Below are 24,372 nucleotides of genomic sequence, written 5' to 3'. Positions count from 1 at the left end.
CCAGCCTTGTTATGCGCGTGTAATAATACCACTTAAATGTGTCGTTTCGGGTAAACTCTCTCTCGTCAATATATAGTGGAGTTTTACAGGGTGTGGGACCGAGCACTGATTTAATATCTGTTATGGAAGGAATTCCAGGCGTAGCTTGCGTCTGTGTAATAAAATGTAAAGGTACACCGCGAGAAGGCCACGGACAACATGTGTGTGAATTCATTCAGAGTTGTTTATGTTAGTCAGTAAATAGGGCTTCCAAGAAGTGCGTGTATAATCGAACCCGTGCTCAAATCATCTCGATATGTCGTTATTCTACTTTTTTTTCTTTCTTCTTTTCTTTGGGGGGGGGGGGGGGGGGGCATTGTACATGTAGGTAAATTGTGAACTCATGCGGGGCAATGTAAGGTTTTGCTGAAGATACGCTATCGGCAGCAAAATTAAGACTTCGTACTATATACTCACTCTATACGAGCCCGCTGTGTTCGTATACCGCAGGGCTCGTCAGCTGGCCGCACACACGCCCATCTCGAACACGGTGCTTACATGAAAGACAAACAAGCAGGTGCGCATGTAACACGAAATGTCCGTTCGTATCTACTAATCATTCGAGTATTCGGAGTCGGACACAATTTATTTCCGTGAGAGCGTACGCTCGTTCCAAGCGATGCACGTGCTTCACGTCGAGTGGGCAAGTACGTTTTCTTATTTTTAGTGAGCATAGCACAGCTCACAGCGCCGATGGGTGAGTCTGCGACAGGCATACTCGTTATTTTTAATGTGATGCTTTTCTTTTCGTTTTTTGTGACGAAGAAATAACGGCACAAATAGATCGCGCTACAGCTGCCGTGGCCTTGCCATGTTGATATATAATAGCGAAAACATGCATTGCATTGTTGCACTTCACGAGTTTGCTACAGCTGCCGTGGCCTTGCCATGTTGATGATAGCGAAAACATGCATTGCATTGTTGCACTTCACGAGTTTGCTACAGCTGCCGTGGCCTTGCCATGTTGATAATAGCGAAAACATGCATTGCATTGTTGCACTTCACGAGTTTGCTACAGCTGCCGTGGCCTTGCCATGTTGATAATAGCGAAAACATGCATTGAATTGTTGCACTACACGAGTTTAACCTTCGCGCTCTACACTTGCGATTACTTCAAGAGTCTTTCGCTTGCTTTAAACTCTGGGTATAATTATTCTAGTCTGTTTTGATCCCTGTTTGCTTCGCTATGTCGCTCTGGAGTCTGCAAATGTCGCATGAGCAATCCTCCGGCTTTTGCCCATCCTCTCTCTCCCTCTTTTGTTTGTCAGAGCCCCCGCCACGTCCTTTCTCCCTCACGACGTTTTTTTTTTTTTTTCTACGCCACAAACAGAGAGCAAGTTGAAGAATCCGACAACCTGTAAATATTTTATTGGCAAACAAACATTCTGTTCGCGGTTCGGGTGGTACGGACATGTCAATTGACACAAATTTTATTTCAGCAGCTTAGTCTCAAATCAAGACAAACAATCGCCCATTAAAATAAAGGCAAAAAAAAAACAGATCTTCCGCAGTGCACTTACGCCCTGGGCACAACATCCGAGGCCCAAGTTTTCGTACGAGAAATTCCCTGACCTGCTCGTACATCACATCATCAGTCCGCCGGTGACTTCCATGGCAGCTCCCGTGACGAAGGAACTAGCAGTTGGCAAACACAGGAACCTGACGGCCTCGGCAATCTCGCTGGGCTGCGCGGGTCTCCTAAGCGCAGTCATTGACTTAACGCGCTCTTTAGCTTCCTCGGTCAAGGGCGCCGTCATGGGCGTTGCTACCATGCCGGGCAGCACAGCGTTGCAGCGAATGCCGTGAGCCGCCAGTTCCTGCGCGGCCGACTTGGTGAGGGCCACCACACCGGCCTTGGCGGCACTGTAGGCCGAGCCGAGCGACCAGCCGCTCTTGGCGGCGACACTGGAGATATTCACGATGGCTGCTCCGCCGTCAGGCAGGGCATTTCCCGAGCGCATCATCTCGCGGGCGGCTGCGCGGGTCACCAGGAAAGTGCCCTGTGAGAAGAAGGAGAAGGGTTTCGTCAGAACTTTATATGTCGGACTCGTTGCGTGCGGGAAGTGCTGCTTCGGCAGGTGAAAATTTATGCCATGGTATATAAAATGCATAGAGTTGTGTCAGCCGAAGTAGGCTATAACAGCACGTTTTGACTCGTGAATGAAAGTTTACCTCGGTGAAGTGGCGTTCATTTGTGTTCTTGCTGAGTAATTTCAGTATTTCATTAAAAAAATAGGGGTTTTACGTGCCAGAACCACTTCCCGATTATGAGGCACACCGTAGTGGAGGACTCCGTAAATTTGGACCGCCTGGGGTTCTTTAACGTGCACCTAAATTTAAGTACACGGGTGTTTTCGCCCCCATCGAAATGCGGCCGCCGTGGCCGGGATTCGATCCCGCGACCTCGTGCTAAGCAGCTCAACACCATAGCCACTGAGCAACCACGCCGGGTTAGCGTTTCATTTTTGACCGCATTGGAGAGCATAGATGCAAAAGGTTTGGCGATACAAAAGCTACAAGCGTGTATATGTTAGTCACCACCGAAAAGCAACCGTGAGACACCCTTTCTAAATAACGCGCGGGCTTTGCTTATTTCCCTTTTGCATCTCATTGCCTTTCACTTCAGCCTAAATTGCAAAGGACGGATGGATGTTCGTTAAAGAGGGGCAAAATTTAATAAATATATAATTAGGAGAATATAAAGACAGATATACGAAGAAGCCCGGTTATCGCGCTTATCTGTTTGTCTCGTGCCATTGTTTCAGCTTTTCGGCCATGCTGAATACAAGCACATACTGACCGGACATCGTGTGCTCTTACCCGCAGGTTGATTCTTATCATTTCGTCGAACGTTTCGTCGCTGCAGTCTACCAGTGGCACTTGAACAAAAATGCCAGCACAGTTGACAACGATTCCGAGTGGTAGATCAGACATGTTTCTCATGGCGCTGAAGAGCTGCTCCACGGAGGACGAGTCACCGACGTCCACGTAGTGGGTCTGGTGTTTGGCGTCTCCTGCATACCAGAGTTCGCAACGTTAATAAGTTTCCCCCAATCTAGAGCGTTTACGCGTGACCTTCAATATTCAAGAAAAACAGGATTTTGCGCGGCTATGTGATGTGACGTCTGGTGTGCTTGATTGGGTACCAGGTCACCGTGGTTTGTTTTTAAATGAGATGGCCGACCCACTTGCGCGTGCACCCCCGGATGGACTTGTCATGCATGTGCTGCCGACTTCTGCTTATAGCACCGTGGCTAGATTTAGAAAATTATCTATTTTAAAATACTCCGCAACACAAACATTCCAAATAACAGACTTAAACCATTTGTTCTTCGCTTGGTACAATCGATGGTGTCCTGCAGATGAATGGTAAATCACCCACACAAAGTTACGATGCCGTATTCCAACAGAAAACTTTTATTTACACCGGTCTGGTGTGGCGCTGTTCCCTTTATGCCATATCTGCAAAAAACCTGAAACCATTTATTATTTGTTATTATAACCTGCCGTCGACCTGCAATCCGGGGAAAAAAAGCTACAAAATTACATTCTGAAAATAAGGCAGAGCGGTAAACACTGAAAACATTATCTCCTTTGGGGCATCTACATTGGGATTTAGCCACAGGAACGTAGGCTTGGCTGTATTAGAGTTCCTTTGTTTCATAGGAAGGAAGCTATTGGTTCACAGTAGAGAAACATGGGGAGCACTGCATTAAAATTGAAAGAAATTACGTGTTCAAGAGTGATGGAGGTTACGGTGCGGTTGGGGCAAAGGGAGGATGTATCGCAGTTTGCAAGAGAAACACAAGAAAATCTACGACGCGGATATTACAAACAATCCGCCACGCGCATACGGATAGAACACCTGAAGTTCACAATCCCTAGTGCTCACTGCCGATAGAGTACCAATGCAGCTTCGCATTGAGTTTAACCTCAACATTTTTATCGATGCTGCTGACATTTCAACTCATGCGTGACAGCATCCAAAGTTTGTTAAGCAAGTTGCGTGAGTGAATTCAGGTCGCTGTCCACGCTGATGTTGTGCGCCGCCAGGTCGTGCTTCTTTCAGCATCAAATAACCAACAAAATAGGAAGGTTATCGAGGCCACCGAGATTGTTTGAGTGCGTTCCAAGTTTACAGCCTCTTCGTCTGCTGGCACTTGCACAAAGAACAATCATTTGGCGTAGATAGCATTGTAGATTTTTTTTCTTGCCACGTGGTACGTAAACGCTTTATTTCATGTTCAATGCGGGAGCAATGGCCGGGCACGCAGCCATGAAAAAAATGCGGGCATGTTGAATGCTTATAGAGTGTAAAGCTATCTGAGCCGAAAGCTGATGTAGGAAATAAACGTCAGTCGGTGAAATCAGTGGAGCTAACGGAACTTGGGAAGAAAAGCGACATTCCAACCCTCTAGCGATTACCTCCAATGAATCCTTTACTTCTTGGTGAGATAAAACTGTGCATTCCGCATTTATCGCCCGCGGAGTTATATTCTTGGTGTGCAGAAAGCTATACAGTGCGCGCTTATGATTTGATCTAGAAATAAATTCAAAATGCTTAATGGCATACTCATCCTTTACCTTCAAGGTTGTGCGTCTGAAAGTACCTGTATTCAATTTGTAATCCATCCAGTTTTAAGGGCTGGTGATTACGCAACAGTTTTTCTTCAAGCTGCTTTTCATCGCCTGTACTCGCAGAAACAATAATCGTTCCACCAAGGAGAAGAATTCGATTTAGCTGATTTCACCACAAATTCAGATTTTTTCCTGAGAATCTTTCAAAACAGAACAAATGCTCAGTGCTTTCGATTTGAGGCTAGTATCAAACATAGAAGCCAATGATGATCGCAAGCAATCTTGAAATTTGCTGTAATTTACGAAAGCACGCACGTTAGAAACTAAGGAGGTTACTGGACGTATAACATCAGAAATGACTGGTATGTGATCGCTATCTGAGACATATCAACAGTCCGCCCGGCGGACAGGGAGAGGCTGTAGATTGCCAAAGTAGTAATTATAGAATCCAAAGGGCGCATGTTATGAACACCTGAAGGAAAATAGGCATCGGCTATAAAAAAAAATGTTTGACAAACCCGAAGTCTTCTGTTTAATACTAGTATTTCAAACTCGGGGGCCAGGAGCTGTAGGGCTATCTTGGCCGCACGGCTAATTCTGGAAGATTTAAAATAAATTATGGCCGAGGTCAAACCCACGCCGTAGTGGGGGACTCCGGAAATTTGGACCACGTCGGTTTCTTTAGCGTGCACATAAGTCTAAGTACACGGGTGTTTTCGCATTCCGCCGCCATTGAAACACGGCCGCCATGGCCGGGATTCGATCGCGCTACCTCGTGCTTAGCAGCACAACACCATAGTCACTAAGCAACTGCGGCGGGTAAAGTGTGAGTGAAGCCTCTCGGAGATCAATCTAATGGGAAGGAAAAAAATTTTGAATGAAAATTTCTATCTGGGGTGAGCCAGATTACATCAGGGTTTAATTAAACGGTAAGACAATGCAAATATGTGTAATCAGCAAATATCGAATGACAGTTGCATTGCAATACTCTCAATACTCTCAAGTATGCAATGCTTTCTGTAGCATCTTCTGTAAGGGGCCACGTATACCTAATGTACGAAGACTTTGCCCACTCTACAACGATCTACAGCGATCAGTCTATATCAACGGCTAGCACCTGATAAAGACTAGGCCTTTGAGCAGCCCTTTGAGCAGCCGTGCTACACAACGAGTATCCGATCGTGGATCTTGGTTTTATGCATTCATCCATCACCACTGAAGTCTTCACAGCTCCTGAAGCAAAACCGTATATTCACTTCATAGCCTTTAGACACATTACATTAACCTGCCTGCCTTTTACAACCCCATTTCTCTCTCACACACGCACACATTAGCTGTACGGCTCAGCCCACTCGGCTCAGCCATGAAGCTGTCAAACCTGTCTTTAGGCTTGCCTACCCAGCTACTACAGAACTTCCTATTTCCCTAACCTTCACCGCAGTAAAACACTCCCATCTTTCGGCATTGTGTGCGCGCCGTATCACGCTTAGCCGCGTTTAATTAGCGACCATTTTCTGAAGTATCATGGCACATACACGACTTGCCAGAGCCATTGAGACCACCACGTATGCGTTAAAAAGTTTTAACTCCCTCTTTCAATAATGGACATCAGGCAATGTCACTTCCGAATAATTATTTATTGCTTCCTAACAGCACAAGGAGGTTACACGAGGAAGTAACGTGAAGTGAACCACAGCGGACAGAACAAGGGAAGCTCAAACTTTCACCTAGCTTTTCTACAAGGGGTCTTGTATTAGTCAGCGGACGTCAGGCCTCCCCATCTAGCCCCGTTAGCTTTAGGCGACATGTACAAGTTCCTTTGTCGAAACATTGGTTCCAAGCCGAAGCTCCCCTTGTTCAGCCACTGTGAATCAGTTGCTTTCTTTAAATTAACACCTACATGGCACTTCGGTGAAAAAAACTCAATTTTCTTGTTTTGGATTTTTACGAGAGGTATTCATTGCGATCATCACCATACCATGCGTCTGCACTCGCCACACTCCCAAACGCACGCACAATTGAATGGGTAATAACAGTTCTGACAGAACCAAGTCTAAGGAAAAAACTAAAGCTGCTTTGGTTGCTCATCATTCATACCAAACACTTGAATAATGCCCGCATGCGTGCTTCTTTCAACTCAAGGCGCAATTCACGGTATAAATTAGGAGTCGAGTTTAGAGCAACCCAGGAAGATTTCAAGCGACCGTCCCAACAGCGCTGATTACATGCCCAAAAGCTACAATAAAGTTGTCATCGGCAACCACCGGCTGACCTGACAAAGACTTGGTCACTTTCGTTGCTGCTTCAAGCTGCCTGTCGGCGACGACCACGGTTGCACCTTCCGCGGCTAAGGTTCGGCAAACTGCTTCACCGATGCCACTGGCACCCCCCGTCACCAGGGCCAGACGTCCGCTGAGAGCCATATGCATGTTGCAGCAGTTTTACTCGAATGAGCCTGCGCACAGAAAACTCGGTCTGAATGGTCAGCTCGTAAAAACTCGAAGGCACGATATAAGGAGAACAAGGGTATGGCAGAGCTTTTTTAATGAAATAGCGCGCCATAGATACAATACAGGTTTATTTCTTTTTGGGGTAGTTTGGCCACTTCAAGTGCATCCATGCTTATCTTTGCGGTAGTTTGAGATCTATGTGGCTGTTTGTCCAATAATCCAGTGCATACAGCCGATATCTGAAGCAGTCGACCCCGATACAATGTGAAGCTTATTGTCCTATACATCATGTAGTGATACGGATACCGTACCCCGCAAAAGAAAGATATTTTTGTAAGCTCGGAGATAAAGAATTGATTCGCCATCCCGGCCCTGCGCAAGCGGATGTTCAGCGAAGCTGTTGCAAAGCCATTACACCTGCTGATGGATGTATGAAATCTTTTATCACTTTAGTATAATGGTAATGGTGATCGCTTTGAGGTCACTGTGGTTCCTCGGGAGCCCCACTCTCCTCGGGAGAGAGAGTGGGGCTCCCGAGGAACTACAGGAACCAATCAGAGAGAGAGATAGAAAAATGTTGCCCTCAGATTGTTTCATTTATGCGTAAACCAATTCGGTCATCCATTGCTGGTTATTGATCCTTCCAGTAGCACATTTTGAAAGCCGTCGACGCGTACGTCGACAGATTCCGACACATTGAATAGCGTCGCGTCATAAATGGTTGAATATATATGTTAGACTTACAGTGCCGACAGAGCACTTGCCTCCAACACAAAATTATCTTTTCGAAACGCTTTGCATCAGCAGTTGCGTATGCCTAGTGACCACGGTTTACATGAGCCGCCACCCTCGCACAATATGGCTTTAACGCCGCTATGGCAGGTAATCTGGAAAGTGACCAAGTAAACATCATGTTCCCGTAAGGACAGCATCTGTCGCTCGTTTCACAATGGCTCACATTGCGTGGTGCGCGCTGCGTGCGATTGCACGGGCATTATTAAGCTCTGTTGTGCGACTGTCCTCAACTTGAAACCGACACCCGCTCTCCTGCACATCAGCACGATAGGGGGTGTCCAAATCCCCCCCCCCCTAGTGATGGCGCCCTCTGGATAAGAGATGCAGATCTCGAAACGTATGCTTTTGCTGATTGCACACTCTTAAGCAAAATTACCCCCTTTGGGACGCATCTTGCCGCACAACGATAATCGTCATCTGTCTTGTGCGCACTTCCTTTCTTTAACGCTGCGAGCTCGGTACTTGTAAGCCACGAACGACATGCGCGTTATCAGCATTACAGAGCATTCCCGACAGGAAAGCAGCGGCCGCAGCGTTTTCAAGAAAGGAAACGCAAGCAAGGCAGGTGCCGATTATTGTTGTGAGGCCAGATACGACCCAAAGGGTGTAATTTTGCATAAGTGTGTGCGGCGGAAAAGAATGTGGAGGCATGCTGCAGGAAGTAGAGGGTAGAGGCTTCATTTCCTTACAGCGGTGACCAAGTTTTGATGCAGAAACGCTTGTGTACTTAGCATTTGGTGCACGTTAAAGAACCCCGTGAACGTTAACAAACGCTAGGTGATAAAAATTAATCCGCCGCTCATAGCCCATTGGGCAGCTTCGGCACGTTAAGCTCTATTACTTAGCTTTTCACCGTTAGACGAACGGCTTTTGTAGACGAGTGGCTAAAAACTTATAAGCTTTTACAGACGCTCGTACCACCATTTCCCACATTCTCCATCAAAATATGGCTGCCACTAACAAGCGCGGCGAATTTTGGTCTATAGCTAACAATCAAAATCATTAACGTTGTGAACCTGGATTCGAACGATACAAAAGGTTCATAGGAATATGGATACGAAGCGATCGACATAGGTCAAACAAAGGAAGCCTCAGGCTGGGGCCAGCCTTTCAATACGGTGACTTGCTTCGCTGAAAAGAATCAAGTGCGCTCATTTAAATGTCGGCTCCAGCCTTGTACTTCCCTTCTCCCCACATGTTCATCGCCAAAACTCTTACATTAGAATCCATGTTAAAAAGGATGGCTCTCCCAAGTTCACACAATGCGATTAATACCCAAGTACACCCCATGGACTTCTGTCCGGGCAGCCAACACGCAAGTCAATCTATACTTGGGACTTTACCTAAAAGGCCCCACATATTTCAGGAGTAGTTGAGTGACCCAACACCAGTCAATGTGGATGCAATATTGAAGCTTGCCGCAACCCTTTGGCTCACCGTACCACAAGAAGTGACCCAAACCGTATAAATAGGCGACGCCATCAACGTCGCCCCCTTTTCGCTGTTTCCCGTCACCTCCACTCTCCCTGCCTTTCCTTCTTCCCTTCTCTCTCTCTCTCTCCCGTCACCTCCCCCTTTCACCCCTACAACCAGTAACCCAGGACAGAGGACCAAAATTCGGAAAACGTGTTCTTTTCTTTCTTTCTTTCTTTCTTTCTTTCTTTCTTTCTTTCTTTCTTTCTCTCGAGGCACAAAATTACATGTTACATGATGCAGTTATTTCCAGTTCGGCTCCCATGACATAGGAACTGGACGAAGGCGAGCAAAGAAACTTGACGGCTTCAGCAATCTCCGATGGCGGTGCGGGTCTCTTAAGCGGCATCAGTGAGCAGAATGCAGTTTTCGATTTTTCTCGCATAGCGGCCGTCATGGGCGTTTCCGTCGAGCCAGGCAGCACATCGTTATAGCGGTTACTGTGTGCTGCCAGTTCCTTCGCCGCCGACTTAGTGAGGGAGACGACATCGGCTTTTGCCGTGGCCTAAGCGCCACACGCGAACCAGCTGGTCTTAGCCGCGAGACTTGATATGTTAACGATGGCTGAGCCTCCTCGGGGCAACGCCGTTCCAATACGTATCATCTCACGACTGGCTGCCCGAGTCACCAGAAAAGCACCCGGATATGTATATGAGCAAGAAAAAAACTTAGACGGTTTGGCTCACCAACCATGGGATACCGTGCGAAAGAACATTTTCTTGGATCAAATTAGCCATTTTCTTGCACCAAGTTAGGTATGGCTGAGCTCTTCTTTGACCGGTCGCTAATTAAATCATTTGCAATCTCGATGTCGTTAAACTGTTGTTTTGTTGTACACATGATACGCATAGTCGTGCACACTGGGTTGCATAATGCATAAAGGGTTATTCAGTGGACACAGGAGGAGGAGGACTGCAGACTGGCACAAAGACGATTTTGTAGTTTCACACCGTGCTGACCAGTGTTGTAGAGCAGCCTTCGCACTTGCGTGAAAGGTTTGCGAGATGAAATCATGCACTCCGCTGTACAGTTGGTCCTAGGCAGGTGGGCAGGTTTGAGCGTATATTCAAGCCTATTGCTCACAGAGTACAAGAGCACTTTAGTTTGGCCGAGCGAAGGCTTGCACATTCTACGCACCTTAAACGAGCAGAATTCTTCAACTTTGGGAAAGGCCAAAGCCAAGGTCGTGTACATGGTGGCCTTGACGCAGTGCAAGTCCTTCTTGTGCAACACTCTGTCACACAGAGAACCCGCAAAGTCAAATGGGTTGTCGAAGAAGTTCCGCTTGAAGGTGGCCGTCGCAGCCGTTGCCAAAGGCAGCCGTTCCTCGGCTTTGCGATGCTAGTATGCAACGTCCGCAGCTAGTTGGGCTTGTCGCTGTTCATCTGTTTCGGCAACGCGCTTGGCATGCTTGTGCAATCTGTCGCTCCCCGATCGAGTCTGTCGTTCTTCGGCAGTTTCGTTGGCACGTTTCAACGCCGTGAATTGTCTTTGTTGCGACAGTCGCAGTCGCTTGGCCATATATACTCGGCTTTTCCTCATCGCTCAGGCCAAGAAAGTCCTACTCAGATATCACACTTCTGCTTGTATTTAGTGTTCTGTGGGCTGAAATCATTGCTGTCGCGTCGCCAATACTGGTAAGTTCCGAGAGTTGTGCTTGATCTTTGTGTTTGATCTTTGTCAATTAGTTCAAAGTGGAGGCCCCACTAGACGTTTTCGAGACCTTATCTGTCGGTACGATTTCATCTTTTAGGCACTTGGCCACAAGGAACGGAGAGTTTTCTTGCTGCTATGTTGTTTTTGCTGTGGATTACATAGTACTTGGGAAATGATGGTGCGTTGCTCCGAACGGAGAACATGGAACGATGCTTCGGTGCAGCATCTTTTCAGACGCCGATGATACACAATAGAAATTTGCGCTACCATAAGAGAATACATGTTCAGCAACAGCGCCGACCGCCCACCACGGAGCCCAACGTGGGGACGCGGCAGAGCCTGTATACAAGTCTGCACGATGCCAGTCGTACGCCGCTACTATAACCAAATACGAGATACCCAAAGTAGGATAGCTGTACAGGGTTAACCCTTACCGCCAGGGAGATAGGAAGCAAAGGAAGAGGGAAGACGATAAGAAAGGTCAAAAAGTGAGAGACAAAAACTAAGGATGGAGGGTAAGAGAGACAGGAAAGGGCAACTACCGATTTCCCTCGGACGAGCAAATCCGGGGGTGCCGTCTACGTGAAGCAGAGGCCAAAGAGGTGTGCTGCCTCCGCCGGGGAGCCTAAACGGTCCGAGCACCCGGCATCAGCTGGACCCCCAGGATCCCCCTTTTCCCGGACACGGCTAAGCCGCGCACGCCTACAAGTGGGAGGATGCTCGGGTACGTGGTGTCGCAACACACCAAACGCCTGCTTAAGCAGACGCCCCTGCGGGAGCTCCAGCATTATTAAAGTCACTGTTGGGTGTTTAAGGCGTGGGTATATCTTAATTTATTTAAAGGTACATCACAGGCTCCGGTCGGAGCATTGAGTGATGGGGGATTACACAATAAAATACGTGATGAACATGAACAAGAACAAAGAAAAGTACAGACAGCAGAACAAAAGAATGCATCATTATACAGCCTCAGTTTGTAAAATGTGTATATAAGCGCTCACGGAAATGTTTGCGGTTAGTGATTGAAACAATGGCATCTGGAAGATCCTTCCAAAGTGCGATGGCTTGTGGCAAAGCCGAGAAATTGAAAGCTTCAGTTTTACCAAATATGCGTTTGATGCTGAGGTGATTATGAAGGCGCCTGGATGTACGTAAGGGTTTTTCAAGCGGCAGTGGGGATGGCGTTACGCTGTGAATACATTTGTGTATTAAGCATTATAGAGCAACAGAACGACGAATACTTGACGTCTGGAGTGGAATGCCTAGCTTAATTTTTGTTATACTAGAATGGCGGTTATAGTTACATGAAATGAATCGAGCGGCTCTATTTTGTATGGCTTCCAGCATTGAGATTAAATACTCCATGAGGCGACCACATGGATGAAGCAAAGTCAAGCTGTGGGCGGACGAAGGTTAAATATGCCAATTTGCGTGTATGAGCTGAGCAATGACGCAAATTTCGACGTAAGTAGCCCAGCGTTTGTGACACTTTAGCGCATATGTTGGTGATATGCAATTTCCATGAAAGGTAGGATATAAGATGCAAGCCTAAGTACTCATATGGCACCGCACGGCGCAGTGAAACGTTGTCTATAGAATGCGTGAAGTTAGAAAGTGACTGTTTACGAGTAAAGGCAATTGTTTTGCACTTATCCGAGTTCAACGTCATAAGCCAGTTATCACACCAGGCATAAACGAGGTTAAGGTCCTTTTGGAGGATCAAATGGTCATCATGACTTTCAATAGTGCGGTACACGATGCAGTCGTCAGCAAATAGTCGCATGCAAGAGGAAATGTTAGAAGGTAGGTCATTAATATAAATTGTAAAAAAAGCAAAGAATGCACCGTGAACATGCCCCAGCCTGTTTACGGTGGTGCATGTAAAGCAAACTCTAAAAGCATGGCTGTGCGTTTGCAAATGTTGCCTTCCTTACAGGCCCCGCCCAGAAAAGTTTCTCTAATGTAGTTTCTTTCTGCATGCACTGAATGTGACGTAAGCGATGTCGCATGTTCGTACGTCGTGCTCTTCAGCTTATCTTCAGTTCTAGCTTACCTGCGGTTATATTTAACATTAATACAACCTTTTACGAGCTCAATATTTTTTCTACTGTTATCCCATAGGGCGCGCTGCCGGTCTAGTTGGTTTGGATTCATAATAGACACGGAGCAGCGCAATACGACAGGGGCCAAGAATAAGAAGACACATTCACAGTGCTAACTTTCAACTAAACGTTTTATTTGATCGCACGTGTCATTATACAATGACAGCGGATTGAAAATAAAAGCAAGGAGACAAACATATAAAGATACAGTACAAAACCCACACGTGTCGTCACTGTAACCGCATCGCACCCGGTCATTTCAGAGCGATGACTGTAGCTTCGTTTCTGTCTCCGATAAGGCCAGACATGGAAAGCTCACACATTTTATTAAACAGTCCAACTATTTAAGATAGTCAACATAGTAACATAGTCGTAGTCAACTAAACGTTTTATTACAGCGAAGCTATAATAAAACTTTTAGTTGAAGAGAGAGAGAGGGGAAAGGGGAAATGCAGGGAGGTTAACCAGCGGGGAAGATCCGGTTTGCTACCCTGCGCTGGGGAAAGAGGGGAGGGGGAGGTAAAGTGATAACAAAGTAGAGATAAAGAAAGAAAAGCTGAAAGTTAGCACTGTGTATGGGTCTTCTTACTTTTGGTCCCGGTCGTATTGCACTGCTTAGTGTCTATTATTCCGCGACTACATAAAACAGCTTTGCATTTTGGCGAGCCAATAGTTATATAATGTATATTGGTAAAATTACTTTTCCTGGCTGACTTTCATTAATTTCATTTCATTAAATTGAAATCGAAAGATTATTTCCCGCAAGAAAACGCTGAAACTGGGAATGCTAAGTTGATTAAAAGAGATGAACGCGTATATTTTCTTATGCGCATGTTCCTTGAAATATTCCTACTCAGTATGTAAGAGTATTCCAACAATATTCCAACTCAGAATGTAAGACTATTCTAAGAATATTCCAACTGCTTGTAATACTCTGACTTGGAATGACGGAACCTTACATCCGCTGCTGTAATGCTTACATACACTGCCACCCTTACAGCATTCTCCGCGCCTCCAAGATTTGTACCTCGCAGTCCCCGTGTCAGGGTCCACGACTGCATTGCATCGCTTACCCTGCACGCCAGTGTTTTCACACGCAAATGGCCGAATTTCTTAATCTCAACAAAACTCGGCAATATAAACGCCATAGCGCGAACCCGCGTTCATTCTTCCGTGTCAAATGTATTGCCTTATGTTGGTTACGCTTGACGCAACTTTAAAGCAAGCCTCGTCTTAACACGGGTGAGGGCGCACGAAACGACGTGCTGCGAAGGATTTACACGCGAAGGAGGCGACATGGGCAGCAAGCGTGACCTTGCTCAGCGTAACGCACTTCTGGTGCGTCCTTGGCGGAAGGATGGAAACATGCGCCTCTGTTCATTGACGAGGGCGCACAGAAGCCGGCACAGAGAGACGTCACAAGTAGGGCGCCGCGCAGGTCACGTGGCCAATGCGTTTCGAAAGCCAGAAAAACACGGCGGGCGGGCGGGTGGCGGCGAATTTGTCGTGCCTGCCACTGAGGCGCAGGTGCAGCGACGCCCATTTCTTTCTTTCCCCCATCTGTCATAGTCTCGTCCGGCGAATCTCGTTTTGTGTGGCGGGCCGTGAAAGGGAAGCCACTTTCGCGACTTGGCTGACTTTGAATGGGTGTTTCCAACAAGCGCGGAAGTGCGTGTTGACACACTTTGCTTTGGGGTCGACGCTATACGTCTGGTGTTTCCGCGCCCGGTAGCAATCCGTACACGCTGTGGGAAATGAAAACCGATCACGAAAGGGAGGAAAATGCACTCCGTAGTCGGATGCATATAATGAAGCACGCAAAGTCCTCACACTAGTGTACAATTACGCGATGTCATCGAAGTCGGCGTCGCACTATCCTTTTTTTTTCTACAGAGTGCGCATGCCAACCTCCTGTCGGCTTTGTTCGACCTTTCGTGTGTCCGAATCTTTTTAAGACAAAAGCCTTAGATGGCTCATGGGTCGAAAGAATCCGACGAGCGTCCGGCGTTTTGGCACCAAAATTCATGTGGCTGCGCCAGTAAGCCATCAATTTCTTCACTGATAAAAAATCTCGATTATATATGTTCGCGTTGAACGGACACCCTTCTAAGTAATTGTGGCCACAAAAGTGTCGGCATGTGGTTTTCCCGGTTTTGTTCATATTTGCCGAGCAGTGGTGTGTACGCGCCTTATGACGGTAGTGTAGGTACCCCTGCAAGCACCAGAAACAAACATGTTGTTGAAAGCTAGTGCGGTGTGTTTGTCTAATTTGCCTTTCCGTGTCCCTCTCATTCTGCCAGCGCTAGCAGAAAATTGAAGGCAACATATACAAACCCATTTAGCAACCCTCGTCCATTAAAGTGCTCAAAATAAAAATAATTAATTCAGTGAGCCTGCCGTATGTGTCTTAATGGTCTTCGTAGACTTGACACAACCGTTCTAACGTGTGCCATTAACCACGCAGAACCAGTGGCGTTGTCTAGGCGACCGAGAAGGAGAACGAGAGAAATGCAAGTAAAGCGAAAACAAGTTAAAGGAAGTAACAGCGCACTCGAATGAATACGTCAAAGTAATTTAATGATTGTCTCGTGAGCGCGCAGGCTTTCGCCTTCATCCTCGTTAGCGTATGCTAAAGTGACTGAACTTTTCTTCCTCTCTTTGATGGTTATGACCCTCCACAATTTGGCAGCTACTGTGCAGAGGCATTTGCTGATGCCTTCATCGGACCGTGCTCAATACGCCAGTTCTTGTCAGATCAACAAAGCTAAGCAAATTGGCTCAGTCAATCTTCAGGGAATAGGCCAACTGACCACTCCGACGAAGGCTTGTGACAAAGCCACAAGTGAGCGCCAGAATACAAAAAGTGGCAACCCTGACCGCGGCATACTTTCGACAAGGTCGCGCGATAACTGCAGAAAAGTGTGCACTGGTGGCATTTACACGCAAACCGATGTCTTTCTAACCGGTGTGTATCGAGGGCCAGTTAACTGGGGACAAGAAAACCTAGATTCTTGGGCGACATTACGGATCGTGACCTCACCTGGGGTCAACATGTCTCCTATATGAAGAAAGAAAACCTGTATTGAGAATATGTTTAAATTCGTAGCTAGAAAATCGTGGAGACCATCCGTGATCTTCATGTTACAGCTGTCTTGCTGTCTTGTCCAACACATGCAAGGCTAATCTCCAAGCACTACAGAGCGAACAAGCCCAAACCCTTCGGACATGCCTTGGCCTCCCGAAATGTTCTTCGACAGCTGCAACGATTGTCATTGCACAGGAGCATCTGATCACCACTCATACCGTCGTTGAAATGCTAAGCGCGCACATTCGACACTTCTCACGGCTACTATCCCACGATTTAGCTGGTTTGCCAGCGCGAAGACCACCGGCTACATTCTCTAGTATTGTGACGAGACATCATGCCTTGATACCTGAGAAACGCCCAACATCGGCATTGGGCGTCTCCGGCTAATTCACGTGTGTCTCTCAGTTCCTGGGATTGCTAAAAAGGCAGACTTGTCACCTCTAACTCTGAAGCAGTTGTCTCTGCTTCTACTCAATGAGTACTATTTTGAATGCATAACCATTACACGGACGGTTCCGCCAATTCAAACAGCTCTACCGGAGCAGTAGTTGTTCCATCGGCCGCCGTCTCTTTGGATTTTAAGTATTCGCACAATACCATGTCTACAAGAGCAGAACTTGCGGATCTTCAAGGTGCACTTAATTACGTGCGTGCTCCAGCAACGACCAAATCGTTGGGCTATTTTCTGCGATTTCAAAGCAGCCCTACAAACTCTGCAGTTTGCCCTACGTCATGGGTTAGACGGGCAGCTATAGTGTACTAAATAAGGCACGCTCATCATCACGCGCTTCAGAAAGGACACGACACTATGTTTCAATGGTTGCTGAGCCATTGCGGAATTGTCAGCAACGACAGCGCAGATGAAGCTGCGCGGTCGGCTCATAAAAAAAAATCAATGTCTTGCCACTCAGCGAAGGTGTATGACCAGCGAAGCTGTGTATGTTGCCTTCTTAATGGCAAGCTGTCCATTGTAGTGCGTCAAACGCCACATGCACATAAATGGAAGGAGAGGCACGACAAGTCGCTCCTCCACGATGTTGATCGTCAGGAGAAGATGAGGCGCAGGGGGATGTACATATTCATCTATTGTTGCAAAACGCGGCAAGACACATTTTACAAATTAATCCCGCCACGTACAACAGACGCGCACCTCACCACACTCCGAGGGCACACACTGCTTCATTGTCGCCAAAGCGATCGGACGTTGGCCAACGTCCCGCAGTGCAGTAATGGTTGTGAGGCCATTCGAAAACTACAAGCGGTCACACACAACACAGGCCACACAAAATTGGTTCCCGACGAATTTCCTCTGAAACATGGCCGTTGCTCCGGTGAAACGTTCCAAGTTTGCGGGATCGGGGCAACATGGAAGGTTCGCATTTCTTTCTGCCTCGCGGGCCTGGCGGGCAGCACGCTTACGAGACCGCCACCACGGGAGAGCACAAGGAAAGGAAAGGAGATACGTAAGCGCTTGGAACTCCGACAAAGAGAGGGTGTCCGGGCATGTCCTTGGTTAACCTGCCTACCTTTCTCTCTTTGTTTCCCTCTCTCTTCGACGAACGCTCTTGGTTCCGCGGAATAGTCCACGTGTGAACCTTGAAGAGTCAGTCGTCAAGAGATTCCAGCCGCTCCCTCACCTTTGTGCGGGATTGCTAAGATGTGTACTCCCAACTGCGTTTTTCTTTACTACAGCTTTTCTTTACTAAGCACTTTGAGCAGTAAGCGTTCGCGACTAGAACGTTGGAGCAGCGAGAGGTAGTGTAGCCGGTCGAGCACCAAAACAAGGTTGTTCTTTTTCGTCGTCGTTGTCTCTCTCCTAGCCACAGCCCCACTGCTCCTTATTTTACAGTACAGTTTTCTCCCCCGCGGGAAAGGAAGCCGTCCCGACGACCTACGGGTAGGACAGCACAGGCGGATCATAGTAGGGCTTGAGACGCTGGGCATGAACCATTTTGCGTCCTCGACAGCGATGATCCAAAGGTAGCTCGAGGGGTTCCAAGATATAGTTGTCTGGAGACGTTTGGTTGATCACGCGGTATGGGCCCTGGTACTTCGACGAGAGTTTCGGTGACAGTCCATAGGTAGAGGCTGGAACCCAAAGACACACTAGCGAGCCAAGAGCATAGGATACAAGAGCATTGGAAGTTTCTCGATGGTGCTTCTGGCGTTGCTGGTCTTCAGACGTAAATATACGGGAAAGCTTGCGACACTCTTCTGCGTGTGCAGCAGCTTCGGATAGGGTAGTTTCCGTGGTGTCAGGGAGGTACGGAAGGATAGTATCCATTGTGGAAAAAGGTTCGCGTCCGTACAGGAGAAAGGAGGGCGAAAATCCCGTGGTAGTCTGCGTGGCGGTGTTGTAAGCGTAGGTCAGAAAAGGTAGAACATGGTCCCATTTGGTTTGATCGGATGCAACGTACATGGCCAGCGTGTCACCAAGAGTGCGATTGAAGCGCTCGGTCATGCCATTAGTCTGCGGATGATACGCAGTAGTGGTGCGATGAATGATGCGACATTCTTTGAGAAGAGCCTCGATGACGTCGGAGAGGAAGACGCGGCCTCTGTCACTGAGTAATTCCCTGGGAGCTCCGTGGCGAAGGATGATGTGGCGCAGGAGAAACCAGGCGACGTCACGTGCAGAAGCGCTGGACAAAGGGAAAGTTTCCGCATAGCGCGTAAGATGGTCGATGTCCACGATTACTCAGCGATTGCCGTCTGATGTGGTCGGCAGAGGTCCATAAATGTCGATGCCTACTCGATCAAAAGCACGTGCTGGGCAAGGCAAAGGTTGAACGACGAGGGGGATCTTTACGGCGTTGACAAACGAGACAGAAGCGGCCATAATGATGGATGAATCGATACATCCCCCGCCAGTAGTAACGAAACCAAATGTCGCGAAGCACTTTGAGCAGTAAGCATTCGCGACTAGAACGTGGAGCAGCGAGAGGTAGTGTAGCCGATCGAGCACCGAAACAAGGTTGTTCTTTTTCGTTGTCGTGGTCTCTCTCCTAGCCACAGCTCCACTTTCCTTGTTTTACAGTACAATATGAATAAGTATAACAGAGAAAGAAGCTCTTTATTGGGAAACGAAAATACCAGAGGAGAAAGAAGGAAAAAAAGGAAATCATAAATAAATTCGCGAGTAAGCCTGAAAACTACATTTATTAGGATGGTTGATAACGACAAACCTGTCGTGTAAAATTTCCCCTTGAGAGATGCCAAGGTCGCGAACACGTTACTTACTGAATGAATTCCCATTTAGCGTCGAGACAATAAGGAATGTGACCATGGAAAGGGAAACTTAATAAAAGACGTTATGTACATGCACTACTGAATGTAATTATTATTTTATAAGCTGAACGACACGGTATTGTAGCGCAAAAAAGCCGGGAAGGAAAGGTTCTAAGTGACACACAGAAGAGAAAGAAAGACCAGCACCGTCTGTCTTTCTCTTCTGCCTGTCACTTAGAATCTTTCTTTTCCGTTTTCTTTTTTTTTTGCGCGATAATGCCATATCGTTCAGCAGACACCCACTCGCCCAAGAAAAAGTTATTTTACTTTAAAGCGCGGCGAACGTCCTTTAACATACGTGTAAAATCGATGGTTAAAGGACGTTCGCTGCGCTTACAAAACGATCACTACGTTCACTGCCTTTAACGTATGAACTCTAGGGCTGTGCATTCGGAGCACGTTAAAGATACCCCGGTGAGCAAAATCAATCCGGAGTCCCCCACTACGGCGTGATTCGTAATCAAGTCGTGGTTTTCTCACTTAAAACCCCATAATTCATTCATTCAAAATCTGGGGTTAATTTCAGTGCATGCGTATGCTCATTTGTACATATTTCTCCATGCTACGTCGATAAGTTATGAAGTTACAATCGCACAATCTAGGCTATGGCACAACATTTTAAATGTCATGTTACATCGTATGGCTTATGCCTTCGCGAAGGTGTCATACTTTTCTCAAGTCATAATATTCATTTCAGCTTTACATTTTTGGCGGGTTTGTCAACATATCAAGTGGATTTGAAGCTATTCTTTAGCATAATATAAATTCTGGAATGTATACCGCGCTATCTGCATCTTGCGACTACAGCGAGCTGAAGAATGTTTTTTGTTGCAAGAGAACAACAGAAAGCGCGTGAAAATAACGGAAAGTTGAACCTCGTGCGTTTCGTAGACAGTACGTGACGAAAAGAGGCGAAAATTCACGAAAGTTCCCGAAACATGATGTCAGGCGATTATGTCATCGTAATGTGCCGTCACCTTGACAAACGGCGAAACCCAGCCTTCGAAGACGCGAACACAAGAGGGGAGTTTAATGAAACACTTGAGTCGAAAAGAACCCCCCCACATGCGCCATACAAAACCAGGCAGTCTGAAAACATAAAAAAAACATCGGTGGATGCCACATTCTAAAGACAGCATTTTTCCAAAAAAGCCACTTCGTTGCAAGTTAGCAATAAGGAGAGTGTGCTCACGCACTCATTGTGACCGTGTTTTTGGATTTGGTAAGTTTCAGTGACTTCTTTCTTGCATTTCGTGGCTCGCCCCCCCCCCCTACCAATAATTTTGGTATCTTCATAAACAAGATGGCAAAAGCAACTTTGGCAGTGAGCAGGCAAGTTTGCCCCTCCACTTGACGCCACAGACGTTTCTTGTTCTTCTAAGTGAACATTGACACGGCGTCCAGTCTGTCCGATGTACACTCTACCGCGCGACAGCGGTATGCGATAACCAACATTGGTAAATCGGCCTGAATTTTGAAACATGGCGAATGGTGCGGAATCTCTTAGGTTTCCGATTTTCAATCCTGGCACAAAGTCTTGAAAGCCTACATGGCGCCGAAAACACAACTCGTACGCCTGCCTAGTGGCAACATTTTTCACGTTGTGTGAAAGCTTGTGGGTATAAGGAATAACTTCCACTCACTTACGATCCTCATTTTCATTTCCACGTGCGTGCACCCTGCCATCTGTTCCTTTCTTTCAACCTGTTCAATTTAGTTTCGGCTACTGCCTGTAATATGTCACGGAAGCCAGCCGCCTTTAGACGCTGGATCTGCTCATCAAAACTTTGCTGCCTTGAATGGTGGCAGCATTTTTTGAGGGAATCCAACGCATGTTCCTTATGGCTGCCTGCTTTTGTACGGCTTATGCGCGCGTTGGTTTTCTTTTCTTGTCGACCCAAGTGTTTCATAAAACTCTGTTGCTACTCAAGGCGTGTGTCGTTGTCTTTTCTCTTCTCTTGTGTACGTGTCTCCGAAGGCTGGGTCTCGTCGTTTGTCAAGCTATGTACCAACAGGCTCTTCTATGCCATCATCGCGTTATAGCCGTTAGTCGCGGAATAACTGAGTAGCTGAAAGTGGCACCTGGTATTTCCATATTCTCCTTGAATGCGTTGCTTTCTTTCAAGCGAAGACCGATTATGTTCCTAGTTTTAATGCCCTTTCAAATATGTGCTTCCAAAGGTGTAGGTTGCTAAACTCACGAGCAGTCATTGACTCACGGGGTTCAATGGCCCGGAACTATTCGCAATGAGAGGCAGCGCAGTGGAGAGCTCCCGACTCATGTCTACCTCCTGGGTTCTCCGACACGTTGTACGCACCGAGAACATCGGCACCTAGCGCAGTCGCATTCTACCGTCGTCGGAATGCCGTCGCTGCGGCCAGAATTTGAACCCGGAAACTCGAATCAAAGCCATTGCAGCAATTCCAGAGCTGTCGTCATAGATTCCGAAGAGTACTTCGAAGCTGCTTTACATCCAGGTACAGTAGGTGTGAGTATATGCGGACTACTCAGAACTGAGTTCCTTTTCTTTTTGTGCCTTTTTGGTCAACCGGAAATGGCTTTCTACAAAATCTATCATCGATTGAAACATTGCATCCGATGCGATGTGCTCAGAGTTCGCGAATAATTTAACTTTTTCAGAAATAATGCAATCTCGTAAGCTTTTGTGGTCGACAGCGCCTTGTCACATAGCATTGGCCATCTATTCTAGCAAAGAAACGGAACATTTTATTGACATTTTTTTGTCTACGTCGTGCAATGACACCGTGTCCTGCAGTGACTCATTCAGCGTCAGTAGGGGTGAAGCAGCATGTAAGGTGCGTTCGGATGGGGCCACATAGCCACAAGTGACGAGGCTGGCGACCACAGCACCACCACCGGAGACCACCGTAGTCCGCCATGTATAGTTAGTGCTAGTGAATGCCTCCCGGTTACGAATGAAGATCGTCCGTTTGCAGTCCAACTGCACAGAAAGTTTTTTTTCTTCTTCTTCTTCGGCAATCGTCGTCGTAAATAGAGTGCCGAGGCAACAAATGTTGCAGAACAAATCAAGCGAGTGGTTTCAAAGCGGTCACGCCACCTTGAATGTAAGCGACCTAGCACAAGAAGAAACCTCAGCTCTGCACCGACGTATATCATGCATGTTCATTAGTGAACCAGTTACCAGATACAGGGAGCTTCTACGGCATAAACGATTGCTTCCTCATTAGTTTGCGCAGGCAGGCATCCTACACCTCATAACGACCTCCATGATAACACGATCAGCGGTGTGATGGACAGTCACTGAATGCCCTTAAGTAAGAAAGGTTTTGTTAATCTCAACCCCCGTAGTCTGCAACGTTCTTAAGTAGGTGAGCTGATATTTACGAACAAAATTCAATGTCATACGCATTACTTTAGAGCTTTCCCTGCGTGCTGAAATTAGCCGTAGGCAGGGTGAATTCGAATTGAGCATCTCATCTTACGTACCAAGATGACACATCGTGAGGCGGAAAGAAACTCTCAGGCGGAAAAATTGCTGGCATACATTTACCACGTTACCTATTCCTAAAAAAAACACACTACACAAGCGGCTAAGAATGCACGGGACGACACGCACGAGACATTGAGTGTCGCAGCTATCCTCTGGTCGTTGTCGTGCAAGCCATGTAAAGAAGCATAGGGCGTCAATGTAATTGTAAAAGAAACTGATTACGTTTCCCAAGAAAAAAAGTAGCAGTTTCACCCGGAAGGCGAATAGCAATTGATTTGACAGAAAAACTTCAGTCACGAGGACATTTGGCGACACATTGCGCACAATGCGGCTGCAAGCCTATCTGGAAGAAATTGTCTTTTACATAAAGAAGAAAACCAAGGCCTTTGCTCGCTGAAGATCTGAAAAAAAAAAGCACATGAAATGTTAGAAGCGTATTTCATGCTCAGAAATTACTGGGGAAACCACGTTAGCAAACGTTCTGTGGCGCTGGGAGACAGCTTTTAAATTCATAGACGGATGTTATCTTAAGCTATACTTGTCATTGTTAAATCAGATGTGCGTAGATTATCTTCTTTTTCGTCTTTCATTTCATGTTTTCTATTTACTTTCAGTAACCCTATCGTGGGTATATATTTGACGTGCGCTATAGCGAATAATAAACAGTTGCAAGTTTGCTCACATGTGTGTCAGTCTCTTTTCTGTCTTTCCTATAACAATATAGGGCAGTAAACAGAACGATGCCATACCAACCAGTCCCAGTCGAAGCATTACTGAACATCTCACTCGATGAGCACGCACACGTGCTGTCAAAACGCTGGCGTGAGGAAAAGTGGCAGCAGCAGCAAGCGAATTGACCGTCGTGCTGTCTCTCGCTTCAACGCGAACTAAGCGGCATGAACACAGCGCACCTGAAGCTATGAGCCCCCGGCCCACTTAGACTCTGTTCTCATCGCAGATCGCTTTCAAGATAGGGCCCATGCTATACGCAGCAGCTGCCGCTCGCCCGGTGCCATTGCGCGCGACGGAAGACGGCGCGCTTCCTCTCCGCTTTCCTCACTTGCACGCGCGAGATTGATCCGCCATCATCGTCTCACCGTCACACGCTTTCGCTCGCACATACAGCATACGGTGCGCGGGAAAGACTTTATCGCCCTAGGATTTCGTCCGGAAGACGTATACATGGCAACGCCGACGGCAGAAATGGGCCTGGAATATCCAAACAATTATTATCGCAATAAAACTAAGCTGTACAGAGGTAAAATGAAGTAGATCGCAGATCCAGCCTGTTCTTACCGGAAGTTGTTCACTGGGCCGCTTCGCACGTTTCACTTCACTGCGTACTGTGCAACACGTGATTTTGGCGCAGATATCAGCGCGGACATGTGGCACTCGTCATGACGCTTTGGCGACAGCGCGTTTAATTCCGC

General features: G+C 47.0%; 1 protein-coding gene across 2 annotated transcripts; it reads right to left on the bottom strand.

Moving 5' to 3' along the window:
• Window positions 1–1,390: 1,390 nt before the first annotated feature.
• On the bottom strand, window positions 1,391–24,372 carry LOC135895811 ((3R)-3-hydroxyacyl-CoA dehydrogenase-like). 2 transcript variants are annotated; one of them, XM_065423995.1, is made up of 4 exons: window positions 24,239–24,372; window positions 6,890–7,072; window positions 2,860–3,053; window positions 1,391–2,039 (listed from the first exon to the last, which is right to left on the bottom strand). In XM_065423995.1, exons 2-4 carry the CDS (start codon window positions 7,044–7,046, stop codon window positions 1,623–1,625), a joined length of 768 nt encoding a protein of 255 aa, XP_065280067.1. In that variant the 5' UTR covers window positions 7,047–7,072; window positions 24,239–24,372; the 3' UTR covers window positions 1,391–1,622. The 2 variants fall into 2 exon arrangements, with proteins under 2 accessions (XP_065280067.1, XP_070393731.1); XM_070537630.1 differs by lacking the exon at window positions 24,239–24,372 and adding an exon at window positions 10,473–10,750.

This window comes from Dermacentor albipictus, chromosome 4, assembly GCF_038994185.2.
Source record: "Dermacentor albipictus isolate Rhodes 1998 colony chromosome 4, USDA_Dalb.pri_finalv2, whole genome shotgun sequence".
In the NCBI taxonomy this organism is placed as follows: domain Eukaryota; kingdom Metazoa; phylum Arthropoda; class Arachnida; order Ixodida; family Ixodidae; genus Dermacentor; species Dermacentor albipictus.
The sequence above is the reverse complement of the archived record's forward strand: the minus strand, read 5'-3'. Positions and strand labels throughout refer to the sequence as shown.